This window comes from Poecilia formosa, unplaced genomic scaffold, assembly GCF_000485575.1.
Source record: "Poecilia formosa unplaced genomic scaffold, Poecilia_formosa-5.1.2 Scaffold54, whole genome shotgun sequence".
NCBI lineage: Eukaryota > Metazoa > Chordata > Actinopteri > Cyprinodontiformes > Poeciliidae > Poecilia > Poecilia formosa.
Genome location: NW_006799993.1, coordinates 99,245 through 118,084, shown reverse-complemented (window position 1 = coordinate 118,084; position 18,840 = coordinate 99,245). Strand labels below are relative to the sequence as shown.

General features: G+C 39.8%; 2 protein-coding genes across 2 annotated transcripts; one reads left to right on the top strand and one right to left on the bottom strand.

Moving 5' to 3' along the window:
• Window positions 1-1,041: 1,041 nt before the first annotated feature.
• exoc5 (exocyst complex component 5) lies at window positions 1,042-13,072 on the bottom strand. Its single transcript, XM_007553016.2, has 18 exons — window positions 12,853-13,072; window positions 12,411-12,505; window positions 10,356-10,503; window positions 9,997-10,191; window positions 8,259-8,323; window positions 7,316-7,344; window positions 7,110-7,219; window positions 6,917-6,961; window positions 6,655-6,795; window positions 6,500-6,582; window positions 6,212-6,421; window positions 5,958-6,105; window positions 5,761-5,869; window positions 4,568-4,688; window positions 4,403-4,489; window positions 4,199-4,304; window positions 3,866-4,081; window positions 1,042-2,943 (listed from the first exon to the last, which is right to left on the bottom strand). The coding sequence occupies exons 1-18, from the start codon at window positions 12,877-12,879 to the stop codon at window positions 2,755-2,757; spliced, it is 2,124 nt and encodes a 707-aa protein (XP_007553078.1). The 5' UTR covers window positions 12,880-13,072; the 3' UTR covers window positions 1,042-2,754.
• Window positions 13,073-13,900: 828 nt separating this feature from the next.
• Window positions 13,901-18,278, top strand: ap5m1 (adaptor related protein complex 5 subunit mu 1). Its single transcript, XM_007553015.2, has 8 exons — window positions 13,901-14,128; window positions 14,268-14,925; window positions 15,669-15,896; window positions 15,972-16,111; window positions 17,018-17,103; window positions 17,193-17,305; window positions 17,775-17,871; window positions 17,956-18,278. The coding sequence occupies exons 1-8, from the start codon at window positions 14,061-14,063 to the stop codon at window positions 18,036-18,038; spliced, it is 1,473 nt and encodes a 490-aa protein (XP_007553077.1). The 5' UTR covers window positions 13,901-14,060; the 3' UTR covers window positions 18,039-18,278.
• Window positions 18,279-18,840: the final 562 nt, after the last annotated feature.

The following is an 18,840-nucleotide window of genomic DNA, read 5'->3' as shown; positions in this document are numbered from 1 at the left end:
CAATGATGCATGTAATTAAGAATTCTAACTCAATTAAATGAGCAAGTCTCATAAGAAGATTTCCATTTTTGTCTTCCTCTTTCTTAAAATAAATTTGAATCGTCCAAAAGGAATCAAAGTGGATTTAGGTCCTGCTGTTCCACATTGACAGAAAACACTTTAGGAACGTTTGTGGTTCAAAGGTGACCAAATACAAATACTTTAACCAAGCTGGGCCATTTTAACCAGAATCAGTCCAACTCTAAGTTGCACATAAGTCTTTATGTTTCCATGTATGCAAGAGTTGCTCAAACTAACGATTAAGAGGGTACAGTCTTATCCACCTCTCCAGTGTTGACAGTATTACTAATCCCCTCCACCTGCTCAAACACCCGCCCTCCCCCCTTGAAAACCCCCCGTCCCTCCACCTCCTCCATGTGCCCATGCTGGGAGTCCCCGGGGCCACGCTGCGCCGCTGCCTCCGTCTGCACGCCAGTTATCGTCTCTGGCCGGGCTCCGCTCACCCCAACCCCTTCCCGAGTCACGCACATTAATCGCCGCAAAAACAAATAGTTCTCAAATGTTTGGAAAATCCCCGCTGTTTGCATCAGGGCCTAACAAAATAATTTTTACAAGCTATCTAGCTGTGATTAGGACAGAGAGAATTGAATTTATGTGGCATTGATAATATTAATATTAGCCTAATTAATTATGTTGTTTGAACTTGCGCAGCTCTGTGTGTACCTTCTACACAACACTAACCAGCCGGCGCTGGAGCTGAGCTCTGAGCCGTCTCTATCTCCGCCGCTCTCCCCCAGTTCATGACTACTGCACACAATTCATCAGCTCGTACAGATCTAATCCCCCCCGGCTCTGCTCACTTCCTGAAGTCGAAGAAAGAACTTTACTCTGGTGGCAAGAATTCCTATGAATACTTGATGACTTCTACAGAAAGGAGGAGTGTTTCATCTCACTTTGAAAGTGACATTCACACAGAGAGAGGAGGAGAGAGACCAAGGCAAACTTTCTATTCACAGCTCAACATATGAAAAATATCCAGAGTCGAATAATAAAATGCATCTTTATTGAATCAGTAATCACGGTAAACAGCAGTACAATGGGAGCAGCAGATCGTTCCAGACAGCAGGAGCAGAGGGCAGCTAACGCGGACCTCCAGTAAACCGTGTGTGTGTGTGTGAAGAAGTCCCTTTTAAGTTCAGTTTGTTTCCCTAATCACTGGAGATCAACATTTCAGCCTCCTCTGACCCAGAAACGCTGCAGATCAGATGAACAATGTCTTGGACTTTGCGCACCGCTGAATGAGCAAGTGTTGATCTGTGCAATTACGGAGCGGCACACTCAGTGACCCATTGTTGCACCGGTCTGAACTGTGAGGGACCACCCAGACCCTCCAGAGAGGGATTCTCAGGCCTGTCTGCTTCCATCATGGCGTCCAACAAGTCACAACGTCCTCATGTGGCTCCTCTGTGGCCGCTACGCACCGACATCAGCAAAGTCTGCCTTGCTTGTCATTTCAGAGTGCAAAGCACCACTGACTCGGCCGGAATCTGTTAATATGTCAACCACTTTGTCTGTTCAGCCAAAAGAATTAACTTTGTGAAAGGGTTGGGGGATTATCGCGATGCTATAGGGGTAAAAAATAATTTCTGATAAGATTTATGATGTAGTGTTTATAATAAATTCAAATGATATATTTGAAAACACAAGTGAATTCTGTTAATATTCGAGGACTAGCAGTACAGCTGCAACACCCTAATGTCTATGTGACAGGAATTGTTCCACTTTATTTTTTTTTACGGGTATTTACATTTCTGAGGCCTTGACTGTTCGCAACGAGGTTGATTTTTCATTTAATCCAATAAATACTGCATAGCATTATGATTTTTACCTCAACATCACCCATCTCCACTTCGTTATATGTCAAGTTATAACTACATTACTTTTGATAAACTTGGATGCTTTAAAAAAAAAAAAAGAAAAAAAAAAAAGAAGTACAAAACAATCCATATCCGTGTTAGTTTAAACTGAAATGCAGGTTTTAGAGACACATACCTGAGTTACATGTATATTGAGTACTAAGAACTGAAGTAAGTGTTTCTGACTAATGTTTTATTCGCTACTGAAATGTAAGGAACAGATGCAGACCGTGTGGTCAGAGTTTGGGGTTATCTTTGCAATGTTTTATTTTTACCTCAGATGCTGGGAAAGAAGAAGCAGCAGCAGCAGATTATGAATGCAATCGCTCCTGCTTCTAGACTTGCCTTTTAGAGAGTAGCTGCTTCTCCAGTTTCACAGAGCTTTCTGATCACCAAATATTTCAGCAAAATAAGTAAGTTTCCACCATATGAAGTGAAAACTGCAGAGCGGATGTCTGACTTGACAGGAAGTCTCCCTTTAAAGCTGCTTCAGAGCCAAATCCTGTGCACAAGTTCAACCAAAGAACTTAAATATTTGGCACAAGCAAAGTGTTTTTTTTATGCAAGCACAGACATAAGTAATTCACTTATCACATAAATTTGTCGATGATTAGTATTTAAAAACAAAATAGATTCAAGATCAACAAATACTTATATTTCATCCTTTTACAGAAGTAAAGAAAAACAAAAGGGTAAAATTCCCACATTCAAGGAGCATTGGCTTCCCAATCGGTGTGGTCTGTTTGAAGGAGACAGACCGATTGGCAATTAGTATCTTCAGGAGGCATCATTATTATATTTTTCCCTGGACGGAGTACAGTAGGTCTTTAAAGAGTCATTAGCTGAAATGACGGCCCAGTCTTGCTGAGCGGTAGTCCACTCTGAGCTGGACGAAGGCGTGCAGGAGGTTCCGATCCAGATTGGTGAGCTGCTCACCTGAACAGACTTGCTTCAGGTTGTCAGGCGCGACGACCAGCAGGTTGCAGAGGGAGTGGAGCGTGTCAAAGAGCTGCAGCACGAGAGGGACCTGAGGACAGACAGGCAGAAACGGTTCAAAAACTACATCTTCGATGGAAGATTAGCTTACAGCTAACAAAAAGACAAAATTCTGTTTCTCAGAAAAATCGTTCAAGAACAATAAAGTTAAGACTGCTGACTGACGTCTGTCCGATATCAGCAATAACTTCAACTCAGCTAAGGAAGCTGGATGTTCAGAGAGCTTGATGTGAACATACTTATAGAAAGTTGAGTGGAAAGAAAAAAAAAAGTGCAGTAAAAAAAAAAAAAAAAATTGTGCACAACCACACTTGCGAGAATTGTCAGCCAAAGGCTGGTTAAAAGTCTGGGGGAGATTCACAAGCCACGGACTCCATGAGGCACCACACACAGTCTTTAATGCCTTAGCAGAGCCACAGGCTGATCGCCTCCACACCAAGCTGCACTGCAGCAATTTGTCCCAAAATGGACCCCAGACCAGGTGTGTTGTGAAGACATTAAAGTACCTTGAGTAGGCTAATACATCTGTATTAAAAGGAATTTGTAATGGTTTTATGCAGCAGTCCCATTTTCTGACAGTTTTTTTCTCTTCACAACAGTAAAAACAGAAAAAGCTCAAAGCGCTCAAACCCCTGCCCCATACCAATACGCGTCCATAGTTGTAAGTCATAATCATCAAAAATCATCTTGTCTAATGATGAATAAAAATACATTTTAAATAAACTTACCAATACCAAGAAACTTTTTAATAATATTTAAATTTCCATAAAGTGATCTACATGCTATTTATCAGTAGAAATGTGTAATTTTTAAACATCTTTTGCTCTGTAACCATTAACCACAACTGTTTTGGTGAATTTATAAATATAAACAAATAGCAGTTAAGGCCTGAAAGGGCAGAACCAAGTTTGGCCTGTGACCGGAGCATTTCGGCCCTCTGTCCCTTCACTCACTCTGAAGTCCTTGGCGCATCGTCTGTATTCAGCCACGTCGCAGATGGCCAGCATGCCTCCCATGGAGGTGTAGCTGAACTGCTGTAAATGCTCGTGGATGAGTCTGTGAAAACGGACGCCCAGTTCCGCCAGCACCGTGTCCACGTTTTTCCCGTCCATGGACTTCCGAACATGTTCCACCTGTTTGCTGACGTAGCCGCAGACCTTGGAGCAGGCCTGTCCGAGAAACAGAGTAAAAATAGGAGAATCTACCGATCTGTAGCTGTAGGAACAACAGGCGTGTTAAACTAGCAGCATATGCTGCGTTTTGCATGAGAGTTCAGCGTCTCTTACAGTAGTGTACTGGATCATGACGTTGTTCTCGTCCTCTGGCCTGAAGTCGGTTTTCTTCTGCTCTGTCAAGATGTGTTTCATCTGTCCCACCATGCAGTTTAATGTTCTTTGTATAAAAACAAAATGGGCCAGAAAATGTATTTTTAGTTGCCAAATAGTAGTTATTTGGGACAAACAGGAAAAAATAAAATAAAACACACAAACCTGTCAATTCCAGTGTCCAGTTTCACTTCCATTTGTTCAATCACCTCCTTTTTCTTATGCAAACACTCAGCCAACTTTGGAGAGGAGCTGCAGACAGGTTACAGAATTTTTGGGTGAATTGACAAGAACTATAATTTGTAAGATGATCTTTTGGTTGCAACTGACCTTATTAGAGGCATGAGCTGGTCATTAAACTGTTTGTCAAACAAATGAAAGATAGAGTTTGCTTGCTGAACCACATCTAGGAAGTAGAGGTTGGCATTTTTTGCATCAGACGAGGGAATCGCTGAAAGGAAATCATAAGAAAAGGCAGTAAAACATATGACGTCATTCAAAAAGGGACATTTTTACAAAATGCAACGTTTTTTAAAGTGTCTGATGCAGCATGATGTCCGTCATTTCCCATTCTGTTAACAGTATAATACTTTAAAAAAAGAGCTTTTTGCTCGGTGTCTCAGATGACTGCCAAGAATAAAACACAGCCTCTTTGGTTTGTCTGGAGCTGCCTCAGCGTAAACATATCGCAGTTAGTAAGCAGGATCACATTACGTGAAAATCACCAGCTCAGACTAAAATTATCCAGCTACCTCATCTTTTTTTTTTTTTACCATCCACAACTTTTCTTTATTTAGGATTTATATTCCTCTTGAAGAGGTACTTTCACTTGAGAAATAAGTCAGACATCTTTTTTTTTATGTTTAGATAGACCATTAGTAACATTTAATATTAGTGTGGTGCGATAATTACTTAAAGAAATTACTGAAATGTTATAGAAAATTTTTTTACTTTGCTTTTAATATGGATTTTTTTTCATTTCTCATATGAATAGACATTTTATTAGACAGTCTTGATCAAATTTGTGTTTCTGTACTTCTATATTAAACAGATTGTGGCTGTATGTAACGGAACGGCCTTGTTTAGATTTAATTTTTCCTTTTTTTAACAAGATTTTTATTGAATGTAGCTGGAAATGAATCCGACAAGATAGCTTTAATGGAAATCATAAAGATTTTTTTTTTTTTTTTCCGGACAGACAGACTACTCAATATCTGGGATTTAGGTTTGCAATAAACTCAAAACAGAAATAAATATTGTATACTTAAGTATTTGTTGAATTTCTGCAATTTCCAAATGAACATTTATCCAAACATACAGGTGTTGTATGCATATTTTTGAGCCTCATTTATGTCCTATGCAGACAAGATAAATTCTGCAATGAATCAAAAACATTAGCTCTCTAATTTTAGATTTTTAAAACATTTGGAGGTGTTTGTCCTGAATTAATGTGATATTTACTCCAATGATAAGTGTATGTAATAGTAAACAAACGTGTTTCTAATGAGGACGGATGGGAGTACCTGCCAGGCCAATCTCCAAGGCATAATCAATGTGCTCCACACACAGATGTTCAACCAGCAGGAGGAAGATTGAGAAGGCATTCTTGGGCAGATCAGACGGATCTGAAAGCTGTGCAGCATTCAAAGGAAAACAATCACTTCATTTAATTAGAAACCATGAAGGCATCCATTAAATGGAGGAGGTAGAGAAGATTCACCTTGTGGCATCTCTCAAAGGCATGGCGCGTCTCCTGTAACAGGTTGACGACCAGCTCTGGGGACAGGAAGGTCTCCCCATGGGTGTCGATGCTTGGACCCAGTGAAAGATTGGTGCGCTGTCTGATACGCTCCTTCAGTTCTTGGATACTGCACAAACACAGCAACGTCTCTTGTTTCTTGCAAAACACAGAGCAAAAAAATAAAAAAATAAAATGCTTATAGAAATGCTTCAAACTGCAGGTGAAAATCTGACCTGCCCGAGCCGAGTGAGCGCTTCTGGTGGTTCTTGGAGTCGTAGTATCGCTGCAGAATCATAGCGCCTCGAGTGCGAAGGTATTCCCTTTCCATGTTGATGTAACTTTCCAGGTAAGAGGAAAAGATGTTCTTTATGAGCTTGGACAGGAATGTGTGCTTATCTGAGCCCAGGTTGAACTCTGTCAGCTTTGTGGCCAACGCTGTCGTCCTGGAAACATTGAGACGTAAAATAAGTACGATTGCACATGAATGAAATTCATGAAACAGCAAGTGAGCAACTTGTTACCTAGTGTAAAGGTCGTAGAGGTTCTTTAGGTACTGTTCTACATCTGAATGCCGAGTCTCATCCAGTTTTTCCCTAACATGAGCCTGTGGGGACATAGGAAGTTAAAAACAAACCTAAACATGAACAAGTGAATGAATGAATCACTGAAAAAGCACCTGCAGCTTGTTCTCGAAGATGTTTTGGATGAGTTTGGCCATGACTGTCTCCGGACTGCTGAAGACTTCTCCCACCTGCTTGTTGACCCTCTGGCAGAGAGCTGCTGTGTCTTCAAACACATCATTCCTCATGTAGGCACCCTAAGAAGGACAGAGAGTAAAAAATAAAAAAAAAATAAATAGAAAGGTAAAGAGTTTGTAATGTTTTTATCTAATGAGGAAACAAACGAGATAACATGTTAAAAGAGAATCAAACTCTTACTTCCTGACACTGCTTTATGTAGACATCCACACAGTGTGCATAACCCTTCAAAAGAAAGACACAGATGTTACCCTTCCAGAAACTTTAAAGTGCATAGATGAAACCTTTAAACACTGTACCAAAATACCTATTAGCAATGTTTTTCACTACATAAATTAAACACCAACAAAACAAATATGTCTTTCTAGGTCACCTTGAAATGTAGGAGAACTGCTGCAACCTCCCGCATGCGACCAATTTCCCCTCTGCGCTGGGCTGCAGTGAACTCCTGGATCAACTGTCGCTCCAGGTCGTGGTATTTACCTAGGCACAAATAAAAACAAACACAAACATAAAAGCAATATTCAATGCGGCCACCTTTTGCTATTCTCAAAAGACGGAAGTGGAGTAGAAACTTACTTGCTATTTTTGCCTTGACATCTGCAAACCTGTCACACACACAAAGGAAAAATGATCATGATATTTGAAAACATCTCCAATAGCAATAATTGCAGAAACCTGGTTTCAGTCAGGGGCCTCCAACCTGTCGGTCTGGAGCCCCAAGTGGCCCTTAGGATTTTCCACAATGGCTCTTAACTTTGGAAATGATAAAGAATCAACCACTGTTTTCAAATATGATATAACAGTTTTTCATTTTTTAATGGAATAACTGCATTAAATGTTCAAAATAGAACAGCACCAATAATGCTTTTAGATCAATTCTCCCCCCCATTCTAAATTATGTGCTTTTCATCATAACATTTTTCACACCAACATTCCATAGGAAAAAAAAAATATCCATTCTCTTTTTTGCAGGGGTTTCATGGTTTTCTTTATTTGAAAACAAAGAAAATAGTGGTTCTTTAAAAAATATTTCCACTGTAGATGTTTATCAAAAAGTGTTATTTTGTTTAGCTGGACTGAGGACAAAAAGGCTGTTTGGACTGTAAAAGTTGCAGATTCCTGGTTTAGATCAAAGCGTCTTAATGTGTTGCAACGCAGCATTCAGCATTCAGACCTGAATCTGACTGAGAATTCGTGGCAGTACTTGAAAACTTGATTTTCTCAATCCAATCTGACAAGAATAAGCAAACATGATTCAGTCTCTAGATGTGTAACTGAGTTTGGAGCTGTAAGTATTGACTCAGGGAGAGATGAAACACTCCCTTATAAGAAATGTCTTTTCATCCACTTTGTGTTGGTCTATCACATAAAAGTCCGATACTTTTATGCTTATGATGTGACCAAACATAAAAAAGTTCAAGAGGGTGAATACTTCTGCATGGCGGTGTGAGTAATACGCCACGTTCCTGTTGCTTGACAGCGCTCTGTTCTAAAGCTGCCTCCAGGACGCCTGACTCACCTGTCGAATGGCAGCTCCTGGGCAATGAGATGCAGCTTCTGAATGATATCAGCAGCCTCCTTAATCTGAGGGTTACAGAGAGAGACGGCGCAGGTGTGAGTGTTGGCGAGCGAGAGAGGGGAGATGTCAGGTGAGGTGGAGAAAGAGCGATAGCACAACAGAACCACGTGAGGTGGACATGCAGACAGAAAGTGGGCAGGCCGCTGGCGGCGTCTCCACTTGAGGGATCATCATCTTAGAGCAGCCTCCCTCCACCTTCCTGTGTTAAACAGGAAGCTGATAACAGACAGGCTGCGCTCACCTGGGCACTGGCAGCAGCAGCAGTCCTGACTTAGCAGCACATCCAGCTCTTTACTGGCACGTCTTTTCTGAATGGACTGTAATCCCACAGGAGGCTAAATCGCTTTCAATAATCTGTCCGGCCAGGGATATCTGTGTAAAAAAGGAAGCCCTATCGAGAACACTCCCCCAACACCCCCCCACACCCCACCGCCCGCACACATCGGATGTAAAAGCCCCAGACCTACGAAAGGCCCACCGTCCGCAACTCCTCTGTTCCCGCAGATGCCTGCCTCAGCTAACATCATTACTCTGCTCCCGTGAGGAGGATCCAGCCTTTCTGCTCGGCGAAGGTTTTCTAAGTATCTGTCCCCCAGCTAAGATTAGCTAAATCCCATGTAAGTAATGTAGCCGTCTCCCTGCAGTCAGGGTTTAGCAGCACTTGTCTCCACGCTGGCGGCCCAGCCCTCCCTTTCAGAAGGATTAGCAAAGCCATCCCCCTTCAGCTATTCACTTGCAGCTTTCCCCATTTCCCCCTCATATGGAGGTACGCTCAGGAAAAGGAATCTGGACAGATATTTTTGCATGCCTTTCTGGTGTACCAGCACCATCTCAAGCTTCAGTCTATAGGATTGACCCCCACACTTCAAATCAAGTTCCTGTTAAATTTGAAGCATTCAAAGTTGACTATCATGACAAAACTACAAAATCAAACTTTTACACGGCAAAACACGAAATCTTGCCAAGTATTTTTGGTCCAGTTTCCAGAGCAAATATCTTAGTACACTTGAAATGAGACAAAACCTACTTACAAGTAACTTTCAACAAGAAACAGAAGCTTGTTGAAAGTCAAAAATTAATTAATATTGATACAAAAAAAAGTCCTCGTTCCACTGGGAGATTATTTCACTTATAACTTTTTTTTAATCAATATTAAGAAGTTATTGACTTAAGCCAAGCTCCTGTATCTTGCTCAAAAGTTACTTGTAAGTTAGTTTTGTCTTCTTTCAAGTCTACTAAGATATTTGCACTAGAAACTAGACCAAAAATACTTAGTAATGTTTGTGTTGTTGTGGCGTCAGAGTTACTTCTTTCACACCAACTGGCCTCTGCAACATGCATGGCTTGTACTCCTCCTACATCTACCGTCTGGCTTCATAACACAAAGCTGGAGACCAATCAAATTCTCCCTCTAAGACAAACTACAGGAAATGCAATTAGTTTTGACATCCACATCCTGACATCCATGCTCATCAATCAACCAGCTATTGTCAGACAGTTCCATTAATCCAAATTAGCCGAGGGATCTAACCAAGGGGATAAACCTGACAAATTAGCAAGGGTGGGTTACCTCATAATCCTGTTCATACTCACCGCAGGAGCCTTCAACAGTGGTCTCTCACACACACACACACACACACACACAAACACACACACACACACCCAATGTCATCCTCACCTTGTCTGGGTTATGGAAGACGTCACTGCGTAGGTCTCCGTCTAAGAACTCGTTGAAGTACGTCATGAGCCGCTGGGCCTCCACGGCCCTTTGGCGGGGCGTATTCACCCCTTCAAGCTGGTCGCCAAGGTGACACACCTTAGTGGCCACGTAGCTGATGTGCTCATCGAGCTCTTGGAAATGCTGAAAGGCCACCTGAATGAAAATAAAAGCAAAAGAAGGTGATATATACAGGAAATATAATGTGTCACAAAATTTAGGTGGTTTTAAACAACCCAGCCTAAATCTTATAATTTCCAAAAGCTTATCTAAGTTTTGTGTTCAAAACTAGGGTGTTTGTTTTCAAGTAAGCAACCTACTTGGTTGCTTCTTTGCAGGTCTTGCACTTTGTGGGCAAATTCCTTCGCTTCCCGATGACACTGATGCTCGAGCTTCTCCACCTTCCGCTGGATCTTCTCATCCAGTTGCTTCAGCTCCTCGATGTGACACTTAAATTCATCCAAGAGCCTGTCGCAGAGGACAAGCAGATATGTCCAGACAGAAGTTTCCACTCGTGAAACGCAACACAGACAAAACATGAAACAATACGCTTCAGATGAAGGAATCACTGATTGACACAAGGTTATATCTGTCCCACTGACCTCCCAGATACAGTAAATAGTTACAGAATAATGTTGATTGTCTAATTCCTGGCTCCCTTGGCTTAAAAAGCTCAGAAAACTAGTAGCTTCGTCAGCTGCATTTTAAGTGCCATTAGGACTACAGAGCAAATGTTCTAAGTCAGCACCACATTTCAAGGAGTAGGAAATATCCCAAAATGATGAGTGTATAATCTTCTGACTAATTCCTTCAGCACCGGCTGCAGCTTAAAGTCATCTTCCATCCTCTCCCAACAGACACTCGCTTCCCCGGCTGGTGACTCACAGTATGGTGGCCTCCTCAGATACGTCGCCGCTGACTCCTCGCTAAGAGCTTCCGAGGAGGTGCTGGCAACAATTTGTGGTTGAAGTAGATAAAGTGGGAATGGATCTGGAGCAAAGTTAAACTGGTGTGGCATTTTTGCTTACAAGATGCAACTCTGTCCCAAAGTGTAAACATCACAGAAGTGGGGAGAAAAGCATGCAAAGGATTTGGAAATGTATTTATTTCTTATTTTTATTTTTTTCAAGCTATCAAAACGTCTAAATCAGTGCACAGGAACCAGAGATGTGCTGTAGTAAGGATTAACACTCTTAGACAAAGACACAATTAATAGTTGGAACAGATAAAAAAAAAAGTACCTAAAATGTTTTTTTTTTAATTAATTAATTTAAAAAAAGTAAATTAAATTAAATTCAAAACTGGCTAAAATATTTAACAAAATGAAATACCACAGTATATTAAAACATTTCAATCTTATTCTACCTGTTTTTATTTGGATCTGTTAATTTATTTCTAAGTATTTACTCGCATTTACTTAAAAATAAATTAATTATTTTGGTCGTGCAAAGCGCCTTGAGCAATGTCCCAGTTTAGAAACTTCACTGACTGTTCCACATGCATCACATGAACAACTGCAACACTTTGCAAATGGGAACATTTTAATTAGGACAACATGATTCAACAATTTTTATTACCATGATCATGAAATTAAATAATTTGAAAGAGGACAGGAGGAAACTTTTGAAACAATTTCACATTAAATTATTTAAAGTGACTTGTTATAAAACATAATTTTTTCTTTTAATGTGAGAAAAATAAGGAAAAAACCTGAGCAAATCTAATGGACATCATCCATGTTTTTCAATTTACACAAACATTAATTGACGGTGTATATTTCTATGCATTTTCTCAAGTTTAAGGAAAAGAATCAGATAAAAATTTGATTTTAAAAACTCAATTTCCACTTACATTGAAGCCCTTAATTACCTTGTAAAGGTCAAAATGTTCATTATATTTCACAGAAAAAGTTATCTCAAAACAAACAGTAATGTAAAACATTCTCCATTTGAACAGAAAGAAATTCAGCTGGGATTGATTTCAAAGTAAGCATTGTAGTTAAAAGCTGAAATTAATATTTTTTCTTCTAATATGTGATGGAATATTGACTCAGGCATTAAACATGTACAATCCAATCAAATAAGTTAATAAAAAAACAACCTTGCAGAATTTGTTTTCGTCTCAACAATGACTATAGAAAGCACGGATTTGTCAAATTTGAAATTTTCAATTAATACACAAAGAAAAACTGGACATCTGTTTTAGACAGAAAACATCTAGTTGGTGAATCACTAAATGCACATTTACAAACGTCTACTGGTCAACAACAATATGCTTTCATATAAAATAATAATAAAAACATAAATTCAACTAAAATAAGATGATATATAGGGGCATTACTCAGAACACGTGACTGGCAAGCATCTATTTGCTACCTTTTGGGGTCAAATGCCTCAGCTCCTCCTTTAGAGCCTCCTCCTGGAGTCCTCCATGCCAACCTCTCAATGTACTCATCTGCGTCAAAAGGCTCCTACATGGGGGCAAAAAGCATAGATGAATGAAGACCAGATAATAGTATGAGTAAACCATAAGATTCGCACAGGGCAGAGGCAAAAAGAGCTCATAAAACATTAAAACCCAGCAGTGATTCTCCTGCACGCAGTCAAAAACAATGACATCTCCAGGAAGATGTAAAGTGCTGCTCTTTTTCATAGTATTTTGCTGAATAAAACAAGAGTGTATTGGCTATCGAAGTTGTTGCAAACCTTTCTTTACACACTGTACAAATAAATAAAGTTAGCACCGTTAAGCAGCCGTTATAACAGTTGACCATTAGTTAGCCTGCTAGCTAGAACAGCTTACTGCAGTTGTTTTTACCTCGAACAGCTGAGCGGTGGTCGCCATATTCACGATTCTCCTGACAGACCCGGAAAATTAAGTTTTAAGACAACAAATCAACCAACAGTCAGCTATCACGCCGACGTATACTCGGGTTTGTTTTTTCTCTCTCTCAGTTTTACCCCTTTGTTGACAGCTAGCCTGTTAGAAATGCAGCTTCCTGTATGGGAGGGAAGGGTGGGGACAAGTACGTGCTGTCCGAGGCTGAGACGACTCAATATGCCGGCTCTTTGAGGTGACGCCAAATTGGCAATAGATTCCCATCTGACGAGAGGAAATAAATAACAGTTCTTTGCAAAAATATTCACTCTCATTTGACTTTTTTATATTTTGCCACTTTATGAACCAGGGGAATTTTATGTGATAACCAATGCAAAGAAGTGCAAAATTGTGAAGTGGAAGGAAATTAATGTATGTTTTTGAACATTTATTCAAATAATATTGGGAAAATGTGACATATAATATTTAGAACCCTAAATATATTCTTTGTAGTACCACCATTAGTCTACCATCTTTGCATGGAAATACATTTTGTCAAATATTATTTGCAAAACAAGAGTTCAGCAAGTCTGAACTCAATCTTTAGCACATTCTAACAGTTCAGAGATTGCACTAAATTTATCTTCATCCTTTTTCCAGTTAACCCTGACCTGAATAGGGAAGCTGCTATTCCTGCTGAGGACAAACACCTGTATATCATGATGATGAGGCCAAAAAGTAACATTTTGATCTCACCTGACCAGAGGACCTTCTGCTATGTTTGCTGTACTTTCTACATGGTTTATGAAAAACTTTAACCAGGCTTTCTCTTTGCTTTCTTTTTATATTAGTATTTGGTGAACAGAGGAGAAGATGTTCTTCATATTAGATTTAGGCAAATTTATTGTATTGAAACTAAGCAAAGTGTACGCTAAATCTTTCAGACAGTAAAAGGTTTGGTGGTGAACTGAGCCAAAAACCTCAGATCTTAAAAAACAGTCGGCATTCCCATCCCTAGCACAGTCACTTTCTATTGCGCATGCGCATGTGTCAGCTGATTGGTCGTGGTCGTCACATGAAATAACAACAGGAAGTCAATTGCTGCATCAAGAGAAATGTGTATGCTGAGGTTAAGAAGTAATTAAACGTGGTCGAAGGGATGCAAATATTAATCTGTGGAGATTAGGGAAGTTCTCATAGTCGAACAGATGAGTTTGCGAGCTTTATGGATTATTTTTTATGAAAAAGGAGAAAATGCAACAGTACGGTTTTCAAGGTTTGTAACTTCCTTCTGTTTTTCTCCCTCTGTATAGACTCATTACAAAGATAAGATCATTGGTTTTATATGAGTTTGTTTATTCTAACCTTCCTGTTAGTTATTTAATGTAGCTAAATGTCATGTGTCTCTCTAACAGGAGGTTTTCCACTGTGGAACACCGCGCTAAAATTATGGCAGGTTCCTCCTACGTAGCCGTCCCAGAGGACAGAATCTTCCTGCAGCTCCTGCTCACTGAGCTGGGCCTTTCCAGCCCTAACAAGCCCTACGTAGCTGACAGAGATGATTGCCTTTACCGTCCACGTTCACCAGCTGTGGAGCTGCGTTTGAGTGGAAAGGCAACACTGTGGCCTGTGCTGGCCATCTCTCAAGGTCCACTCCTCCTGGCTTGCCTCCCATTAGTGGATATCCCCTCCGAGCCGCGACCACCTCTGGCCAACCTGCTGTCAGTGTCTCAGGGTCTCACATTTCTAGCTGGCCTCCAGACCTTTGTCCTAGGGTCAGGGGGGAAGCTTGACAGGGAGGGCCTGGACTCTCGTGTGGCAATGCTGCCACCTCTCCTCTTGCAGGTGTGTCCTCTTGGCACACCTCTTGATACAATACCACTGGCGGGAACACCTACTGCACCCATGGCACCCACTTCTTCGGTCACCCAGAAGCAGCCAGCCTGGAAGACGGGTCTATATCGGGGTCGAGCCTCTGTGAATGTGGCTGTGGTTGAAACAGTGCGCTCCATGCAGTATGGGAACCAGAGCAGACAGGATACGTGGGATGTTTATGGGACAGTGACCTGCAAGGTAAGGGCGCTATGTAAAGAAAGTAGTTGGTGTCCTGAAAAAGTATCCATACCCAGTGAACATTCGCACGTTCCTATATTGCATCCATAAATTTTAACATATTTTACTGGGATTTAATTTTAAGTGCATCTGCAGAGTATTTCATATTTTTTTCCTGTCCTTTCTGTGTGTTTAAGCATTTAAGCAGTTAGCTTCCTGTCGCACAACCTTTTGCATATCACCCTAAAGGTTTGAAATGTGCTTTTATCTGACCACATCACTTTCCTCTACATGTTTGCAGGTTCCCCACAAGGGTTGTGGCTAACTGTAAGCCTAGTTTTAGCTTTCTTTTATCATTACTTTCAGTCTTGTACCTCTGTCATAAAGTCTATATACGTAGTGTGGGCAGTCAGTGATTGTTGTGATGAGAGATTTGCCCACCTGAGCTGGGGATCTGTGCAGTTCCTCCTCCAGACAATGTGGACATTGTGGCTGCTTTTCTGATATATACTCTGAAAAGGTTGTGTTACGTTTTAATTTCAAGTTTCAGGTTAAAAGGGAAAACACATTCTTGACATACTTTTCAGAAAATTAAAACTGTGTCCATTCAATTCCTCCTCCTTCACAATTGCGCACCACTCTGTGTTAGTTTGTCTTATTAAATCCTATTAAAATACACTGAAGTTTGTGGTTTCGACATGACAAAATGTGAAAACGTTCAGGTTTAAAAAACGTTCAGTGTCATTCTGCACTTCTTTCGACAGTGTGAAGTAGAAGGGGTGCTGCCGAACGTCACTGTGACCCTCACACTGCCACCCAACGGTTCTCCACTGCAGGACATCCTGGTCCATCCCTGCGTCACCTCTCTGGACTCTAATATACTGACCGCCAGCAGTGTTGATGATGCAGACGGCTCGGCTTTCTCTGGGCCGTACAAGTTTCCCTTCTCTCCTCCTCTGGAGCCATTTCGACTTTGCAGCTACACTTCACAGGTATACATTTCAGATGAAGATCAATGACTTTATGAAGCAAGGAGAAAACTGATAACTGATGATCTTTCCTTCCAGGTCCCTGTTCCCCCCATCCTTGGCTCATATCAGCTGAAGGAAGAGGAGAATAACCTTCGCGTGAGTGTGTCCCTCAAGCTCCACGAGTCTGTGAAGAACAGCTTTGAGTACTGCGAAGCACACCTGCCGTTCTTCAACAGGTAGACGGCAGAATGAAAAATTATCTTGCAGTATCTTTGAAAATAGCTTCTGATCCATTCGAAAAAGCACCTCTGGTAAGAGATTGTAGTGAAAAGGTGTTTTATTTATTTCATTTTTATTACGGTAAGTTAGTGTTTTTCTATTTATTAAAGAGACTTGCAATTGATCTGTTAAGGTGAGGCAACAGGAACTTATACAATTGTGCTTTTACTCCTCCTCAGTAAAGTTTGTCTAGAGCTCTAAAACCAACTTTACCTGGGCTGTTTGGTAATATATACTGCATAAAATTTCTCTGGGAAATTAAATAAGTTGCAGCAAAAACGGAGGCCATTAATTTTGTCAAGCTAGATTTAAGAAATACTATAATATTTAATTCAAAGATTTGGGGATGAGGGATGTTTTTTTTAAAATCTTTTATTTAAAGACGGTGGGAAGATGAGCCTGCTCTTTAGATCTGGTGAGGAAAAGAAGAGAAACATTCCCAAGGCGATCAGAGGAAATGCAAAGAGCAGACAGAGTAGAGCTGATTTTGTTTCACTTAAAGATTCTGGAAAAAAAAAAGTCCTAATTATTTTTATGTTGTGTTTTCCATGAAAAATAATATAAGCATTTATACACCTTTTCTTTGTTTGGGTGTCTGAATCCCATACAATGTTAAAAACTCATATTAAAAAGACTTCCGGGTGCAGCTTTTTATACTCTAGTAAGAAAGATTTAGAGCTGTTTTCTGTTAATGTTTTGATTTTAATTTCTTTTTTCAAAGCTGTGAGACTAAATTGTAGAATTTATAAATAAAAATGTAAAAGACTGCCATTGACCATCTAAAAAAAATCATATATCAGTGCTCAATAGGTGTGAAATAATGGTGTGGTTCTAACATTCTCAAATATTTGCATGTTGTCCAGAAATCAGATGGGTGTGGCGGATGTGAAAGTGAGCTCCGGCCAGTTAGATGTGTCTAAGGAGAAGAATCTGTTGGTCTGGACTCTAGGTACATGTTTTTTTTTTTATTAAAAGTGTTATTTTGTAGAATTTTAAAAAATAAAAATAAAACTTCTTCTGCTTTTTGCTAAACTAAAGGTCAAAAGTTTCCAAGGTCTCGTGAGGTTACATTGGATGGCAAAATAGCTTTTTCTGGATCCTCACATGGACCTTCTGACCCTCTCTGCACTGGACTTACTGCCTACATTAAGGTAAAGTGTTTCGGCTTTCTAATAAGAACTTGTGTATTTATTTAAAAAAGAAAGACGCAAAACTATTTCAGTCTATCTAAAAAGTTATTTTCTTTAATCATTTCAGGTATTTAGTTACCTTTAGTAGCTTTACATTCTGTATTTTTTGTTTGATTTAAGCTTGACTTGCAGGTATTGATGAACACTAATACATATTTATGAAAACCATGAATGGATTTTTCCATTCCTCTTAAAAAATGTTAATGCAATTGTTCTTGTCTGTTCATTAATTTCCATTCTTATTTCAACTTTTATAGATTGCAAATGCAACAATTGCAATGAAAATCTAAGAAGTATATTCAGTGCCATGCAAAAGTATTCAGACCCTTTGGGTTTTCTTCCCTAGGGAAAAGTTGCATGTAGGTGGACAACTTTAAATCTGCTTTCATCAACTCGGTGCTGTTTGTTGTTCTTCTGTTTCTTCTGACAGTTGTACTTAAAGGTGCCGGACACGACTCTGTCCGGATGTTGTGTTGACCAGCATTTAGTGCAAGTTTATTCATCTGCCAAACCAAGGATTTTCACATGTAAGCTGAGAGGTCTGATCTCAAAACATGTCCTGCTTTTATCCTTATGTGAAACTGAAAGTGGTGTCATTGTGTGCTCCTCAGCCCGAGAACTTCAGTCCAAAGAGTACTACATCTGGAATTCAACTGGTTCGGCCCCCATGTCCACTGGGCAGATGGTGATCTAGCGTAGATCCATCATGGGCGGATGCACAGTGCACTGTTGAGACTGAAAACCAAGTCCAGCTGAAATGGACTCATATGATCAGTAACATAATGATTTATTGGATTTATTCTGTATAGCGCCAATAACAAGTTTACAAATACTCATTATAGGCATGAATTTCATATGAAGCTCTTTTTTTAGGAAAGATTTTTGATACAACAAACAACTAAAATAAAGTGAAATACTGAGTTTGAATTTAAAATGGATTTTTTTTATCATTTTCACAAGTTTAAAAATATACACACACACTTGAATATATGCACACAACTCCTCTAATAGTTGGGTCAAAGTCCCTGCAACCACATACGTTTTGTAGCCATCAGAAGTTTGGCCACTAAGGTAGCCATGCTTTTATAACCACAGTAAGGCCATTAAAGTAGCAGTACTTTTGTAGGATGACTAAAGTAAGAATTTACTTTGCATTCAACTTGCTAAGGAACATTTATCTTACTAGTAGATGTGTGGGTGTATCTATTCTTTTGAGCCTGTGTGGATTGGAGAAAATCCACAATCAATTCAAACTTGTGCATCTAATTCCTATTTTTTAAATGTAAGTTATTTGTTGTTGTTTTTTTTAATCCCCAAACCTAAAACAGAATGCATAATTAAAATTAACATGATATTTGGAACAATAACTGTAATTTCTGCCAGCATAGTAATTTTGAAAGCTTGTTTCCTTAAAAAAAAAAAGAAAAAAATAGAAAAAGTACAGCTACCCTGATGGAGGTGGAGCCCTCCTTGTTCTTCCACCCTTGACTTTCCAT

Coding starts and splice junctions, on each gene's coding strand:
- exoc5 (XM_007553016.2), bottom strand. CDS start 12,879: ATGGCGACCACCGCTCAGCTGTTCGAG. Junction 7,345..8,258: donor CAGGAGCTGCCATTCGACAG/GTGAGTCAGGCG, acceptor TGTGTGTGACAG/GTTTGCAGATGTCAAGGCAA. Junction 4,689..5,760: donor CTTGGAGATTGGCCTGGCAG/GTACTCCCATCC, acceptor ATTTCCTTTCAG/CGATTCCCTCGTCTGATGCA.
- ap5m1 (XM_007553015.2), top strand. CDS start 14,061: ATGAGTTTGCGAGCTTTATGGATTATTTTTTATGAAAAAGGAGAAAAT. Junction 14,926..15,668: donor ATGGGACAGTGACCTGCAAG/GTAAGGGCGCTA, acceptor TTCTTTCGACAG/TGTGAAGTAGAAGGGGTGCT. Junction 16,112..17,017: donor CACCTGCCGTTCTTCAACAG/GTAGACGGCAGA, acceptor CATGTTGTCCAG/AAATCAGATGGGTGTGGCGG.